This window comes from Poecilia latipinna, unplaced genomic scaffold (assembly GCF_001443285.1).
Source record: "Poecilia latipinna isolate Pla-1442-1.1 unplaced genomic scaffold, P_latipinna-1.0 Scaffold3515, whole genome shotgun sequence".
NCBI classification, from domain to species: Eukaryota; Metazoa; Chordata; class Actinopteri; order Cyprinodontiformes; family Poeciliidae; genus Poecilia; species Poecilia latipinna.
In genome coordinates, this window is record NW_015116131.1 from 28,420 (window position 1) to 44,693 (window position 16,274).

Below are 16,274 nucleotides of genomic sequence, written 5' to 3' on the forward strand. Positions count from 1 at the left end.
AAATCTATTTTTAACTTAACTTAATTGACAACTTTTTTGTTTTATTTTGCCAAGTATTTCTTTCATTTCCTCTACAGTGCAGCGTTCGCCTTGCAGATGCAGAAATGCAGTCGGGGGACTGCAGCAGGGCTCCTGGTCCTGCAGGCAGAGTGAAGGGCTGTGCCAGAAGAGGTGAGAGAGCGGGGCAGAGGGAGAGGGGGAGAGAGCTGATAGATGTTTTACTGTTGGGGGAGGTTAGGGAGGAGGGGTGGGGCAGGGGGTCGTTCTGGGAGGGAACCAGGGGTGTAGAGGGCCGAGTTTAAAAAGGCAGACAGCGCCGGCAGCCTCTCACTCTCAGTCGCCCTTTGCTCCTCCAGCAGTGCAGCAGACCTTTTTTTTGTTGTTACTGCTGCTGTTGCTCAGATTCTCTCCACTGGGAACTGTACTGGACGCTTTACCTCTGTTGAGGATTGTTTCTGGTTCGGTTTTGGCACTGCATCATGGAAGCCATCACTGTGGAATATTCGGACAATTATGAATATTACGACGACAATGAAACTGCCTGTGACTACTCGGAGTGGGAGCCCTCTTACTCCCTCATCCCCGTGCTCTACATGCTGATTTTCATCCTGGGCCTGTCGGGCAACGGTGTGGTCATCTTCACCGTGTGGAGATCCAAGTCCAAGCGCCGGGCCGCAGACGTCTACATCGGGAACTTGGCCCTCGCCGACCTCACTTTCGTCGTCACCCTGCCTCTCTGGGCTGTGTACACGGCTTTGGGCTACCACTGGCCGTTTGGCGTGGCTCTGTGCAAGATAAGCAGCTACATCGTTCTGGTCAACATGTACGCCAGCGTCTTCTGCCTCACCTGCCTGAGTTTTGACCGCTACCTGGCCATCGTGCACTCCCTGTCCAGCAACAAGCTGCGGTCCAGGGGCACCATGCTGGCATCCCTCGGCGCCATTTGGTTGCTGTCCGGGATCCTGTCCCTGCCCACGCTGCTCTTCAGGACCACCATGCAAGACCTCAACAACAATCAGACCACATGCGCCATGGACTTCAGCCTGGTGACCATAAACCAGGGCCACGAGAACCTGTGGATCGCTGGACTCAGCCTCTCCTCGTCCGCCTTGGGCTTTCTCCTGCCCTTTCTGGCCATGACCATCTTCTACTGCTTCATCGGCTGCACCGTCACGCGCCACTTTAACAATCTGCGCAAGGAGGACCAGAAGAAGAAGCGCCTGCTCAAGATCATCACCACCCTGGTGGTGGTGTTTGCCATCTGCTGGACTCCCTTCCACGTGCTGAAGAGCCTGGATGCCCTCTCCTACCTGAACCTGGCCCCGACCTCCTGCGGTGTCCTACGCTTCGTGCTGCTGGCTCACCCTTACGCCACCTGCCTGGCCTATGTCAACAGCTGCCTCAACCCGTTCCTGTATGCCTTCTTCGACCTGCGCTTCCGCTCCCAGTGCTTGTGCCTGCTCAACCTGAAGAAGGCCATGCACGGCCAGATGAGCTCCATGTCGTCCACTCTCAGCGCCCAGACTCAGAAATCGGAGATCCAGTCTCTGGCGACCAAGGTTTAGAGACCGAGGCACGGACGGACACGTGGCTGCAGGACAGTCCCGGCTGGAACCACTGGAACACTTGTCAGAACCAAGACTGTACGTGCTGGTTGTTTAAAGCTGGTGAGGAGGCATGGTGAACTTTGAACTTTTCCCCGCCTCCAGTCATGAATTCCAATGTGTATCCCTCCTGTTCTGCAACGAGAAGTTGATGCTTTGTGTGTCGTTCTGACTTATAAAGCCAGAGCCAGCTGGCTGAGCTCTTCGGCTGCTCTGGTCCTCAGATTCACATAGAGAGAGAGAGGGGGAAAAATAAAAAGAAAAGTCTATATTTTTTTGTTTTCTTGTCTCCACAGGAGGTATAATTTGTGAACTGAAACCTATATACACTGGATGAAACATATGGCTGTACAGTATTTTCATACCCTTCTGTCGTCCGCATCTCTTTGCTGTGTTTTGTTTTCTAAGCACTTGTCGGGACTTAGTGAGCCGGGAGATCAAACGGAAAGCCTGGTGGCAGAGGGAGGGAGGTGTAAGAGGAGAAAAGGTGTTGCAGCTTAATTATATAGTTTGCGAAGAAGAAGAAGAAAAAAAAAACAAGGTGTGGGGTGATGGGGGCAGTAGAAAGGCAGATGGTGGTTGACAAATGTTGTGGAACAGGAGCGGGTGGAGTGGGGTTTTCTTTCTTGGTGTAGCTGCGGCACTAAAAGTGGGGAAATGCAAGCTGATGTATATGTTGTATTTTTTTTTTAACACTGTAACTAACTACTGCATTAAAGACATGTGCTCCAAACCTGGACTCCTCAGACTCAATGAGTATGTGTGAGTGTGAGTGTTTTACAAGTGTGTAATATTATAAAGAAGGGAAAGTTCTGATACCAAATGTGAATATTTAACCTGCATCAGTTTCATCACCCCGACCTGTTATTTCAGTGTCGAGTAACCGAACCCCCCCCAAAGGGCCAAAGCTTTGTTATGAATTAGCCTTGTGTTGGGTTTACACCTTCAGACTAATAGATCTCTAATCTCTATTGATTCACGGCCAGTATCCAGACTGTAACCGGATTATGCAAAGCAGCACCCATCCTGCGTTTGTGTATTTGATACTCAGTTGTGATTTCTTCCTAACTGTGGGGCTTTAACTGTTTGATGACACAGTCCTGTGGGTTTCCATTAAGGTCTAAAACCAGAAGGAGCGGGGGGGATTCATGTGGTCTCAATTATAGAGGCAACTGACAAATTAAAAGCTCCTCCAAGTACTTAAAAGTTGTCCAAAACTGGAGGGTTTTTTTGCAATCACTACAAATACAAACATCAAGATTATCCCAAACCCAAATGTTCACAGCATAATAGGCTCATTACCTCTTGGGTGTCCTTTGCTTTGACAGCGATGAGTCCTGTTAGACATAATTACCATTTAAGACATGGCAGAGGCAGTGGGGGGGAAGCGGGACTCTGATCTTGGCAGAAGCTGACCTGGAGAACAAGTCAATATTTGTCCCTGCTGACAGGGGATGGCAGTTAGAGCGAGGGAAAGAGAGGGCGGGGTGGGGGTACCGCAGATGCTGCAACGTGCAGAGTTTCAAGACAAAAAAAAAAAAAACACAGACTGGAGCAGAGAGGTGAGAAAGCTGGGCAAGAAACACTTTGTGCTCCACAACTCTAGAAATCTCAGCATGTGCGAAGCAGAGAAAACGTGAAGCCTCAGGATTTATTGCGTCTCGGCGGCGGGTCCGATCGTGTGTTACTCCTGCTCCGTCATGGAAAGAGCGGAGCAGATTTGATCTCTAGGTGGACCACAGGAGGGTTACAGTGATGGATGCAGGAGCTGCAGCATATTTATCACGGACAGCTCCGACACGCACTTCGTCTGCACCTCGTCCCGTCAGACACCTCTTACTCCAACAAATGGAATAATCAGAATGCAGCTTTCATACTGAATATTCATACCACAAAAAAAAACAAAAAAAAAACACAAATCATCTGACATCTGAATATAAATGTAGATACAAGCAAAGCGAAATAGGGAGGGGTTAGTCATGCATGTCGAACTGGTCAGACATGTTGAGATGACCTGACCTGACAGCTTGTCTGATGCAGTTAGCAAACAAGTTCGCCTCGGGAAAATCCACTCAGAACGCCAGCTGAGCGAAGCACCGGGGGTCCTCGGGGGACAACGGCGCCACAGATACAACTGTTGCGTTGGGTCGCAGAGTTCATCTAAATGTTGTCTGCGCCCGTTTGCACCCCGGGGGCCCGTTTCTGTTATGTGTGCCGAGAGCTTGGATTGGTTCGCGTTCATTTTCCTACAGAAAATCTGCCGGTCCAGGGCTGTTGTTACTGCTTAATTGCTAAATGCAAGTTCAATTGTGACGTATGCTCAACATAACAGTTTTAACCTTATGCCTGCAATAAATAACACATCATATTTACTTTAAGCTACCTTGAGTCGCACACATAGAGGGATATTCCAAAGGTTTTGAAGTGAGATTGTTTTTGTTTTTCTTTTTTGGTTTATTTTCATACATGACAGTATGACTCCAACTGTGCTAATTTAGTGTAAACGTCCAAAACGTTCTTTTGTAAGATTGTAAGAAGTTAATATCTCACTTTGGGTAGATAACTTGTTTTTGGTGTCTTCATTTAGTCTAACTCCAGACTATTTGATCCTCTCCAAGACAACAACATGTTACTCTTGATAGGAAATATAAGAGATATAAGAGAATCTCAACTTAAAAATCTTAGACCATCACTTTAATGGTGGAGAGACTAGAAGCAGAATGTCTTTCTTTTGAAACCTTTTCAAAACAAACTTCAATAATTTAGCTAATTTATTATTCTAATGTCTTTTTCAAATAAAACTACTTATTCTTCTTTGTGAAATAGAAAAAAAAAACACACTAAGTTCAAGACAAGACACAACAAAACCTTTTAAATGTCGGGTTTCCAGCCACGATGTCGACAGGTTAATAAATACAACCCGTCTGTTTTCCCTTAATTTCACCATCAATCTGTGTTTCCAACGTGCAGAAGAAGTGAAGCAGCCCTCACAGGCGCCTGCTCAAATATCAGAGTATGAGCTCAGTGTGAGGTGCCACGCCGAGACGGGGCATCCGAACCAAAACACGACGGCTGTCCTTCCCTCAGATCTCCCTGCTGTTCCATCCCACCCAGGCAGCAACAAATGCACCCCAGAGTTACCGTATGCGTGTCAGCACGGACACGTAAACAGACACCCGACTGGACTGTCAATGCCAACCTTCTGCAGCATTCATCCACCTGTTGCCTAAAGATGAATACATTTTTTTAAAATTAAATGTGAGGACAGAAGTGATGTAATGTAAAATCATTTGCAGTTGAAGGGAAAACATTAAAAATGCCAAATCAGTCAAAGCTGGTTGGTCAAAATGTTTTCACAAATACATACAATTTTCGTACTTAAACATATTTGGTACATCTGTGTTAGTTTAGCTTGGGTATCCCTATTTCCTATACATTAAATTAACTGTATTTTGCCATGGCTCGTTTCCGTGGTGAAATCTCAGAAACTCTGGGTAAACATGTCAGATTTCATGGAAATCCCCCTGCTTTTACGCTCACAAAGAAGCTGACAGCACTGTGATGTCAAAATGTACTCAGGATTAAGGCTTACATTGTGCTGGTAATACAGTGCCATACTGTCTAATGACATGAGGTGTCTGAGTCTAAGCATGACCCCGGGTCCGGTCTAGACAGCAGAGGCTCTGATGGACCAAAGCAAGTCCGTCCAGCCCGACACAGAAACCTGAAAAAGTTTGACTTTTCCAAAACTTCCTCCGCCCTTCAGTAACGTTACGTTTCAGTCGCCACAGTTTCTGCCTTTTCTCTGTTATTTATCTAACATAGGCAGTTCTCCCAAAGTATAGCATTCACAATTCCATCCACTGTTGTCAAAACATAAAAATACAATTTAAACGTGCTTTGTTTTCAGAAAATTTAAAGCTCATCATCTCTGAAATGATCTTGTTGTCTCAGACCTGGATTTAAATATACTGCTCAAAAAAATAAAGGGAACATTTCACTTTACTTTTGTGTGTGGCTCCAAATCCAGGCCTCCATTGGTTAATAAATTTGATTTCCATTGATGATTTTTGTGTGATTTTGTTGTCAGCACATTCAACTTTGTACAGAACAAAGTATTCAATGAGAATATTTCATTCATTCAGATCTAGGATGTGTTATTTGAGTGTTCCCTTTATTTTTTTGAGCAGTGTATATAAGAGAACAAAAAAGTGAAGATAAACCTCAAATCTTTACACACTTTCTCACATTACAACCACATATTGCAACCTAGCTTCTTGGGATGTTATGTCTCTGTAGGTTTTCAAAACTCCATTTGTCTTCAGTCTCCTTTATTCAGCACCTTCAGCTGCAACGTCTCTTCTAGTTTTGAACTTCTAGAGACAATTTCTTTTCACCCATTCTTCTTCACAAAACCCGCCAATTTGACTGGAGAGCATCTATGGACACGTATGTTCAAGTATAGCCAGAAAGTCAGGTCAGAACTTTGACTATACCATTAAGACATACAAACATGCTCTGACCGCTACACTGTGGCATTGCAGCTCCAGCTGCAGGTCCATGCCAAAAAGTCTAGTGTTGGTGCAAACATGTTTACTGTCAGTCTATTTACCTTCTCAACAACTCTCATCATCCATCCATGCAGAAGAAAAGCGTCCCCTCAGTAGTTTTTTTTTTTACCTGTCGTGGTGTGCAATGATTGGTTTTGATCAAACGTTATTAACCACTATACGTCTAGGTCAAAAAGTCACATTTGGTCTTCTGGTCTCATAAGATCAAAGCATTTTCTTCCACATGCTTGCCGAGTCCCCATCATGGTTTGTAGTAAACTGCTGTCAGTGTAAAGAAGGCTGAATAAAAATGCAATCAGCACTTTTTAGATTAGTTGCAAAATAAATATCAAAACCCGTTTATCAATTCCTCCTCCATCGAACCGTCATGCACCACTGTGTGTTGGCCTAACCCATGAAATCCCAATAAAAAAAATTTTTTTTGGACTGCAGAGTGACAAAATGTGAAAACATTTAAGCATTCCGGATAGCTCTTCTGCAAAGTGCAACAATCCCTCTGAAGTATGTGATTCTCGTGCTAAAAACAAAAACAAACTCCGCATTCCCACTCTCAGTTATCTCCATATCCGTTTCCCTCAGCTGGCCATGTAGTCTGGTGCTCCACAGAGCTTGGGGAAAAAAGAAATTACTCAGATTACCTCAAATGTTATCAGAAACGACTTTCACATTCACGAGGAAAACGTGCTTAATCATAACCTCACACAAGCTGTTAGAAAGCTGCTGCCACATGCACTCTGCGGCCTCCCTCTCCAGCCCCCTCCCACACCAGCCCTCATATGATGACTGTAAATTGTAACCATGTTAGGGATATCCATGAAATCAGCTTGCCTCTGTAATCTGTCTGCTTCAACCTGGAAGTGGCCCCTCGGAGTAATTGTGCAGACCTCGAGAAAAATGGCCTGTACAATGAGCTGAGGGGGGTTTAATGCTGATGCTGTTATCTTCTGATCCATCCATCCATCCAGATTAGACTTAATTCACCAGTGAATATTTCCAGGAGAGACCAGTGTCTCCCTGCCTCCTCCATACTAATGACTGCTGCTGCTGCTGGAGATCGTTAGGCGGGAGACGCTGCTTCCGTAAACGGCTTGGCTTGGCCAGACCTGAATGTGCAGCACGAGCCCTCACCGCCCCCTATTCCGGATACGGTGGTTCGGGGAGGCCTTGTCGTTCCTCAGACACAAAGATCCTCTTCACAGCCTTCTCTATCCCGTCCATTGTGAGAGGCCGGCTTTGAGGCTCTGGGCTCCTGAGCCCGCCTCGGAGGCTAAATGCATCTCCTGTCACTGGGCAAGTCCCAGTGCCAGTTCAGCTGCTGGAAGCACTCAGGTGTTCAGTTCACAACAACAACAAAAAACAAGTTTACACCTCCACCAAAAAGAGAGAGAGAGAGAGAGAGAGAGAGAGAGATAAACAAAAACATTGTCCTTGTTTTTGTTTGTCAGACAGCTTTCGTCATGACTACGTTGAATAAGAACTACCAAGTTGTTTTCACTTGATGTTATTTACGTTTATCCAGTCGCTTTCAGGAAGGCAGTTTCTTCTGAGCTGCTGTTATTTGTTGGGCCACTAGGGAGCAGCAACACGCTGCAAAAATAAAAAAAAGAAAGAAAAAAAAAAGGCACACCCTCCTCTCCGACTTTACACCAGTATTGGAGTCTTGTACTGTGATTTACATTATACATTTTGCTCATCTGAAAACAAAAAACATTCCTGTATAAAGGAATGGGGGAGGGAGGATTGACACAAAGCAGGAAACAATCAAAAATTGTCACAAAGCTGAAGAGATGTATCATCTTTCTGCTGATCCTCGTCTTCGGGAAACTATTCACACCGTTTAAATTGTTTCACATTTTCCCACTTTACAACCACAAAAGTCAACGTGTTACATTGGGATCTTGTACGATGGACCAAAACAGAAGTAGTAGTTGCGTACCTGTGATGTGGAAGAAAAAAAATATACGTTTTCAAATAGTTTCCTCTGAACAGGCAATGCTTTGCAGAGCCATTAACTCCAACCTCAAGGTTATTTGGGCTACCTGTCAAATTTAGACATATCAGAAGATCCATAGTTTTGCCTATGAATCTTTTACTAATAGGAAAGGACAGAATGATGTCTGTGAATATGATGAGACCACAGCTGTGTTTCACGGTCTTCGCTACGTTTGATGGCGTCTCTTAGGGTGACCATTTCAGTCATTTCAGTGTCTGTAAACCACACCAAAGGATGTGCTGATCAAACTGTCATTTTGTGACATTTCATTATTGATATAATCAATTAATGCAATTAATATGCTAATCTGTTAAGTGCTTAGAGATGCGAACGCTGATGTCCAATTGTGCCACGGTGGAATGATGATTCTGATTCTGAAGATCAGGTTGAAAGATTCCAAGAAAGTATGGCTGCTTGGAAGAAAAAAAAATACTGAAATAAATTAATTATAGTATTGATCATTTAAACTAATAATAGCTTCTCTAATGTCTGATTCTAAGGACATTAGAATCAGACATTCTGATTCTAATGTCAGAATGTCAAAGTAATCCTCTGGATGGGACTCCTTGTGCACAAATTAAGGACTACTGCCATCTGCTGGCCAAATAAACAAATAATGCTGCTAAAGGTTGGTTAGTTTTATAATAGGAGCGTATCTAGGGTATTAGAAGAAAACAAGGTTGAACTATGTTGTTTATAAGTAAAATGTGACAAAGGCTCATCTACTTATAGTTTTTGTATTTAAAAAAAAAATCTTTTAATCTGAAAATAACTACAGACAACTGAATTTAAGCTTGCAGTAGACTTTCTCAAATCAGATATCAGCACTGTCTCTTAAAAGTGTGAAAATGAATATCACTGAATGGTAATGAATTGGTATCTTTATAACAAATTTAATTATTAATGATGTACATTTAGTACATATTTAAGATGATGATTATGATTCAGTTCTGTGGTCCACCACTGTCGTCTAAAATATGAACTCTTCAGCTGTTCTGCTAGGATTTTCATGGTATTTACTCGTTTTCATCCTTTGATTAAAGCTCTGGTTTTCAGAGAAGTTACAAAGAATCAAAAGAAGAAAGTTTTTTTAAAAGTGCATAGTATTACATATATTCTGTGGCACAGTAAGTAATTTTAATAGGAAAAATTATGGAACAGCAGTGATCTTATCAAAACTGGGTGTTACTTCTAAAAAGAAATGACAGAAACTGGTCAGAGCTGCAGGATTTTCTGACTAACTCTGGTTGTGCTAAACATGCGACAACAGTTTCCTGTATTCCACAAATATCTGAAGTTGTGTATTTGTGTGATGGACTGCTGATCTGTTCAGAAAAAAAAAGCATTAAGTTACAGTATGTTCTCTCATGTTTTCACAAAGATAAATTGTGCTATAAAAGTACATTGGCTGTAATAAAATAAACTGGAAATATCTTAAATTTATTTTTCCAAGACAATTTATTATAAACATATTCTCGGTTACAATGTTTCGATACCAAAAAACATGAAACTAATCAACATAATTCAAACATAAGGGTGTCGGCCTTGATTTGTGTGTCTCATGAGGCGTAGCGTTGTCTCCCAAGCAAAGTCAGTTTCCCGTCTTACATTTCGCCTGAATGGACTTCCTGCGCTGATGCAGGAGCAGCTGAGCCGGGGGCAGAGGACTGCGGCCCTGATGGGACTTGTTCCCTGACAGCGGCAGCACGTGATCTCTCACCAGTGAACTTTGACCCTTCGGGGAGCTCCTCGATTTGCCGTGCGAGCCACTGATGATGATGGGAGCAGACGTCTTGGGAATGAGGGTGGTGGTCAGGGTCCTGGTCAGCACCTTTCCTCGCCTGGAAGCCAGCGATGGCGCTACTGAAGCCCTCCGCTTTGTCTCGGCGTCTGCGCCCTCTTGCTGCGGTTTGGAGCGTGTCGGCTGGAGACCGCCAGGTGGACCGCTTGTCATCTTACACTCCAGGTCTTTCAGGGTCTGATCGGTGTAGGCCCGCGTTTCATGACGCACTGCAGATATCTGAGCTTCAAACTCATCTCTTAGCAGCTTCTTACTAGCTTCCAGTTTTTCCTCAAACATTTTACTCAACGTCTCTAACCTTAAATCTCTTTCGTCTTTGCAGTCAATTTTTCCAGCCTCAGTTTCTTTTTCTTCCTCTGCATCCACACCGTTGCCACCAGACTGGCCGTTTGTCTGCTCGGTTGCCGTTTCTATGTCTTTGATTTTTGCCACCAGCTCCAGTATGCTGCTCTTTGGGGCTTTCACCCCCCCGCGCGATTTGATCTGGTTACGCACCTGCTCAAAAACAGACATCATCTTCGTTTGTGCCTCTTTTTCCGTTACGCCGCTCCCTTCCGCACCTTCCTCCTGCAGCTTGTTGGAGGAGACGTGCTCCCCTTGCCCAGCGGAGCCGTCCTGTTGCTCAACCTTTGCAGTACCTGTTTCTGGAACCATCTCTGATGCTGCGTCACTCATTTTTACTTCTAGTCAGCTTTCGGTGAGATTCAGCGATGAGATGAGAAATGCAAGTATGGGGAGAACATAACAGACTTGAGTGCATCTCCTCAGAGAGTCTGAAAACTGCAGGGATTATGGCCCAGAGGGAAAAATAACGTAGTTCAGACCAACATTACAACCAAATTAACTGCCTTTTTAAATTTTTCTTCTTGTTAAAAAAACACAGAAGCAATCTTAAACAACAGAAGAAATCTCTTTGTAAAGAAGCGTGTTAATGTTTGATGCACTTTCCAAACATTCACATGAAATTATCCCACAGCTGAAATTGCATAAGGCATGTAATTATTTTATCTAGAAGGCTGCGTTCTTGTGTCTGGATGAGTGTGGTCGTCTCTAATGACAACAGCAAGGTGCCTGGCAACAGCATCAATAACAGACTCCTTCAGGGACAGAAACACTTGAAGGGGGAAAACCTCGACTTCTTAGAAATGATTAATAAGCTGCTGCTGCTGCTGCTGCTGCTGCTGCACAAAAGAAACAAATCTGCTGTTTGTGCAAATTAATCTTTAATCAACCGGCTGCACTTGAAAAATTAAAGAAAATCCCTATAAGCAGAGGAAAATATTATAAAATTAACTTTCTTTTTAATCAGATTTTGCTTGCATGCATTGAAATGCAGTTATCCTGTCCTGAAAACTGGCTGCAAATCAATAGGAATTTGTTTGTCTTCCATTGGTTTTATAATTGTGGATGTTTTCAAAGAAATTACATAAAATAATCATCTTTAAAACTTCTCAGAAAGAAAATAACAATTCCAGCATTAAAACCAAACAATTAGACTTAAAAGCATGTGACCCAAACAGTGACGCTGCAGGTATGTAGGTAGGCTATGACTACGAAATTCAGCGTCCACATAGAAAAAATATACGTTTTACTGATTGCAAAATTAACCTCAGTTTCATGCAGATGGCTCACAGTTGAGGCTGACAACATTCATGCCTTTATGATTAGTTTACCGACACCAGTGTATTTTTTCCGGACGATGGATTTCATGGGAATGGGGAGCATTTCAAGCCTCACCTCCAGAGAGCCAATGGGAGCCCAGGATGTGTGAGCCTCCTCTTGCCACTAAACACTAACATATGGGCCTCAAATTATTCTAGAAAAATCCTGCTGTAATCCTAAACCTGTGGACAACGACTGTATCTCTGTGCAGATTAAATTAGATAATCATTTATTAGAGCATCACCTGATATACTGCATTTTAAGGCAAGACAAAGGGACACGGTTGACTGCTGGAGAAAAAAAAACAGATATAGATACTTTAGATTGATGTTTAATTTATTGTAAGGATCAAAGTAAGTATTACTGCTCCTGGAATTAATGAAGAGACCGGGAAGTCCAACCAGTCTACTCAAATATTGTCCAAGTGATCATTGTATAACAGCAAACGTAGTTCTCTGTCCTCCACCAATACCAGCTCCTTATTGGTGGGAGTGTGTTCAAAAACGTCTCTCTCGCCTTTTAAATTCAGGCGTTCGCTGCGGGTCTCATTCTGGCAGCCGGGTCAGATCAACGCAGGCAACATGGTAAGTTCATAATTTATTGGACTTTATGGGTCTCATTTACTGCAAACCTTCACAAACAGTGAAATGTATGTGATATTTGTCTGTTTATTCTTGTTTTAGCTGTTTGTCTTTAAAAAATTAACTGTGTGTCTGCTTTTTGCAACAGACAACATACACAGACAAAGGCGAAAAGGTAATTAACCAGCTAATTTGTGTTGTACTGAATATAGATTTTTTTTTTTTTTTACTATTATTTATCTGTCACTGGATAAACAAAAACAAAACCAGATTTTAATGGAATTTATATTTTAAGATGCGTTTCTATTGGATTTGGGCAATAATGAATGTGTGTAATGTAAGGTTACACAGAAGTAATCCATTAGAAAGCCCCTTTTTTCCTAATTTCCTTCTGTCTTCAGCATGAGCAGGGCAGGTTCATCTGCTTCGATCATCTAACTTTCTGGGTTGGAAATGCAAAGCAGGTAATTTATGTCATAAATCTTCACGTTTTTGTTCCGTACATACTGCCATCAGTTCTTTTCAAGCGGTAAAACAAACAGCTCTTTTTTATTACTAGACCGCCACATACTGATATCCCCCCCAAACTGTAAGGGAAACAGTCACCAGAAGATGGCGCTGTAACACACAAATTCAAATTCGGCTTGTTTTGCAATCGAGCCAAATTTGAGGTATTCTGTCATAAAGGAATGTAATAATCATTGTCGCCAACAGGCTGCGTCGTATTACTGCAACAAGCTCGGATTTGAGCCGCTGGCTTACCGAGGCCTGGAGACGGGCAGCCGTGACGTGGTGTCCCACGCAGTGAAACAAGGGAAGGTGAGGAGAACCTGGAAGAACATCACACCGCACCGCTAAAAAAAAATAAAATAAAAATGAAAATCAATAAATGTTTGATGGATAATTGGAGGAGTATTAATGATCTGACCACCACAATTAATGAACTTATTTTGAGCAATTCACAAATCTGTCCTAAGGATGACGAGTTGGGATTATTAAACCCAGGAAAACTTCAGCAGAGTCTGTTTTGTAGATCTGCACAGAAAAGATGAAGTCAGATTAAGGAATTGCTTTTAATCCCGTTTCTCTTTTCTCTGTTTCACAGATCATTTATGTCTTCTCCTCTGCTCTGAATCCTGGTAGCAAAGGTAAAGCACTGATCAAGAATCGTGACATTTTTTTAAGAGCGGAATCGTCCCTTTTAAACATTACTGGTTGTTTTCACAAGCTGAAAATGGAATCTCAGGAAAAAAAAAAATTCAAACATGATTTCCAGTCATTTTTCTATGCAAATCAAATAATGTTTCAAGATGTTCTTGAAAGAGAAAACTAAAGATGGTTTAAAACATTAAATATTTCTTATTCAAGTCAAATTCTCAAATTTGTAAAGTTTTTTTTTGTTTGTTTTTTTGCTGCAGGTTTTATAACATTTTGGACATTTGAGTAAAAAATATTAATCTGAAGAATCTCAAATAATAACTGGGTTTTTACGTTCCAGAAATTATGAAACAAGAATCTTAAAACTGACTTCTGGTTTTCAATTCGGCGTAGAGCCGATTTATTTTAAACTCTATACGGCCTGGACTCGTTAACTAAATGTGGATTTGTTATAGCATGGTTTGCAAATAATAGGATTAAGGCTAAGATCCTGCTATTTAAATTTTAAAAAAAGTTTTAGTGATCTGGTTTGTATTTTATCCTGTTTTATTTTTTCTACATTTATTCACACCATCAAAACTCGACTTTTCAAGAATGTGTAGGAACCCTGAATATAAAGGCTGATCCTATGTGGCTAATGAATTTTCTCCAGAGATGGGGGATCATCTGGTGAAACACGGGGATGGAGTGAAAGACGTCGCATTTACAGTGGAGGACTGTGACTTCCTGGTTCAGGTAACGCAGCAGGTTTTGCTACCCAGATGTTTTTAAGCTCTCTTTCAGGGTAAACATAAAAGCTTGTAAGTCAAACACCTCAAACATGCTTTCTTTTTTTTAACAGAAAGCCAGTGAGCGAGGGGCAATTATTATCAAAGAGCCCCAGACTCTGGAGGACAAGAACGGGAAAATCCGGCTGGCTGTGCTTCAGACTGTACATTGAGCGTTTTTGTTTTGTTTTATTCAAACCCAACATTTTAGTCGTTATGATGCATCCCGTGAGAAATAAATTATCTTGTCATTTTTGCACTGCAGTATGGAGACACCACCCATACGTTTGTGGAGAGGAAAGGATACAAGGGATTGTTCCTGCCCGGTTTCCATCCCCCTCTGTTCAAAGACCCTCTACTACCCAAACTGTGAGTAGGCACCTTGCTTTAAAATATGACACACACACACATCCCTGAATTAGAGCCAAAGATTGAGTTTTCCTTCTGTTGCTTTGCAGACCGTGTGGAAAACTGGACTTCATCGATCACGTTGTGGGAAACCAATCAGACGACGAGATGGTTCCAATTGTAGAATGGTAGCGATTGGTCGCATCTTAATTTGTTCATAACTGGACGAGGTGGTGGTCTGCAGAAATCCACATTAGGGGAAAGGGCTTATGGGGAGAGATTACGCAACTCTCCTTTTCTGGCACGAAGCAGGCATCTGGATGACTCTGCAGTTTTAAGAGGGGCTTCAGTGGTTCTTCACATATGGAACTGGTTTTTACCCCCATTATTCAGAAAAGGGCTGAAATGAGGCAGTTCTCTGAACGAGCAACCTCATTGGTTCATTCAAGTCTGACAAGCCTTCGTTTTTTTATGCATATTCCAGTGAAAAATAAAAGCTACATATTTGAAATCAATTAACAGAGGAGGTAGAAGAGAACTGTGTCTGATGCCTTGTTGTGTTGTGCAGTTGTATGAAGTTTGGATTTGCATTTCTAAGGATCTCAGTCATTGGTTGGTTGGTTCCTGGTCCAACAGGTACCAGAGGAACCTCCTTTTTCATCGCTTCTGGTCGGTGGACGACAAACAGCTCCAGACAGAATTCAGCGCCCTGCGCTCCATCGTAGTGGCCAACTACGAAGAGACGGTGAAGATGCCGATCAACGAGCCCGCCAAGGGGAAGAGGAAGTCTCAGATCCAAGCAAGTGTACTGAAGTTGGCTCTGATTAAAAGCAAACAAACACGAATATGTGGATTTAAAGGTTCTTTCCTTACAGGAATATGTGGAGTACTACGGAGGTCCAGGAGTGCAGCATATAGCCATGAACACATCAGACATCATCACATCAGTGAGACTCTACAACTCTGAGTTGTGTGAAATCTATATTAGCTAGGAAGACTAACTATTAAATCCAATTTACTGTTAGATTCGCAACCTGAAGGAGCGAGGCACGGAGTTCATGACAGTGCCAGACACTTACTATGACCAGCTGAGGGAGAAGCTGAAACACTCAAAGGTCAAAATTGCAGAGAACCTGGATGTCCTGCAGGTCAGACCTACACCTGAAGACGACTGGGTGACTTGTGTCTATGTTTAGTCATGCTGAACAAATAAACTGTTATTTCTAATCCTTTTATTTCCAGGAACTGAAGATCTTGGTGGACTATGATGACAAAGGCTATTTGCTTCAGATCTTCACCAAGCCAGTTCAGGACCGCCCCACGGTCTTCCTGGAGGTCATTCAGAGACACAATCACCAGGTCACTGATAGCCTTGGGAAACACACGAGTTAAAACCCCTTAGCGTTCTGAACACAGAAAATAAGTATAAACTGTTAATTTTCCTTTCCAGGGCTTTGGTGCAGGAAATTTCAAATCTCTTTTTGAAGCCATCGAGGCAGACCAGCATGCTCGGGGAAATCTGACCATCCTGACACCAAATGGAGACACAAAGAGCATGTGAAGCAACCCATTAATGGTCTTTGCAACTTAAAAAAAAAACAAGAATTAGTACTGCTCAGGTTCCCAGTGAGTTACTCCGTCCAGTCTGATAATAAAATGCACATTGAGCACTTGGGTAATTCTCAAGATCTTTATTTCTTTCTTCTTTCTTCCCCTCCTTAAACGAACACGCCCACTATTACACTTGCATTCTATTGGCTGAGAGGTTGCTAGGAGATGGTGCTTTTTT

General features: G+C 42.6%; 3 protein-coding genes across 3 annotated transcripts; 2 read left to right on the forward strand and 1 right to left on the reverse strand.

Annotated features, from left to right (window-relative positions):
- The first annotated feature begins 312 nt into the window (after nucleotides 1-312).
- On the forward strand, nucleotides 313-2,343 carry LOC106941138 (apelin receptor A). Its single transcript, XM_015024081.1, has one exon. The coding sequence runs from the start codon at nucleotides 480-482 to the stop codon at nucleotides 1,563-1,565; it is 1,086 nt and encodes a 361-aa protein (XP_014879567.1). The 5' UTR covers nucleotides 313-479; the 3' UTR covers nucleotides 1,566-2,343.
- Nucleotides 2,344-9,607: 7,264 nt separating this feature from the next.
- Nucleotides 9,608-13,059, reverse strand: LOC106941136 (uncharacterized). Its single transcript, XM_015024079.1, has 2 exons — nucleotides 12,975-13,059; nucleotides 9,608-10,742 (listed from the first exon to the last, which is right to left on the reverse strand). Exon 2 carries the CDS (start codon nucleotides 10,642-10,644, stop codon nucleotides 9,760-9,762), a length of 885 nt encoding a protein of 294 aa, XP_014879565.1. The 5' UTR covers nucleotides 10,645-10,742; nucleotides 12,975-13,059; the 3' UTR covers nucleotides 9,608-9,759.
- On the forward strand, nucleotides 12,061-16,151 carry LOC106941137 (4-hydroxyphenylpyruvate dioxygenase-like). Its single transcript, XM_015024080.1, has 14 exons — nucleotides 12,061-12,215; nucleotides 12,361-12,387; nucleotides 12,614-12,676; nucleotides 12,927-13,031; nucleotides 13,318-13,360; nucleotides 14,023-14,105; nucleotides 14,212-14,301; nucleotides 14,403-14,506; nucleotides 14,596-14,673; nucleotides 15,122-15,284; nucleotides 15,361-15,432; nucleotides 15,511-15,633; nucleotides 15,728-15,844; nucleotides 15,936-16,151. Exons 1-14 carry the CDS (start codon nucleotides 12,213-12,215, stop codon nucleotides 16,044-16,046), a joined length of 1,182 nt encoding a protein of 393 aa, XP_014879566.1. The 5' UTR covers nucleotides 12,061-12,212; the 3' UTR covers nucleotides 16,047-16,151.
- Nucleotides 16,152-16,274: the final 123 nt, after the last annotated feature.

Bases quoted from the DNA above. Each gene is read 5' to 3' on its own strand.
- LOC106941136 (XM_015024079.1), bottom strand. From the start codon at position 10,644: ATGAGTGACGCAGCATCAGAGATGGTTCCAGAAACAGGTACTGCAAAG.
- LOC106941138 (XM_015024081.1), top strand. From the start codon at position 480: ATGGAAGCCATCACTGTGGAATATTCGGACAATTATGAATATTACGAC.
- LOC106941137 (XM_015024080.1), top strand. The intron at 12,677-12,926 runs GTAATTTATGTC...TGTCGCCAACAG, and splicing joins GGGTTGGAAATGCAAAGCAG to GCTGCGTCGTATTACTGCAA. The intron at 14,106-14,211 runs GTAACGCAGCAG...TTTTTTTAACAG, and splicing joins ACTGTGACTTCCTGGTTCAG to AAAGCCAGTGAGCGAGGGGC.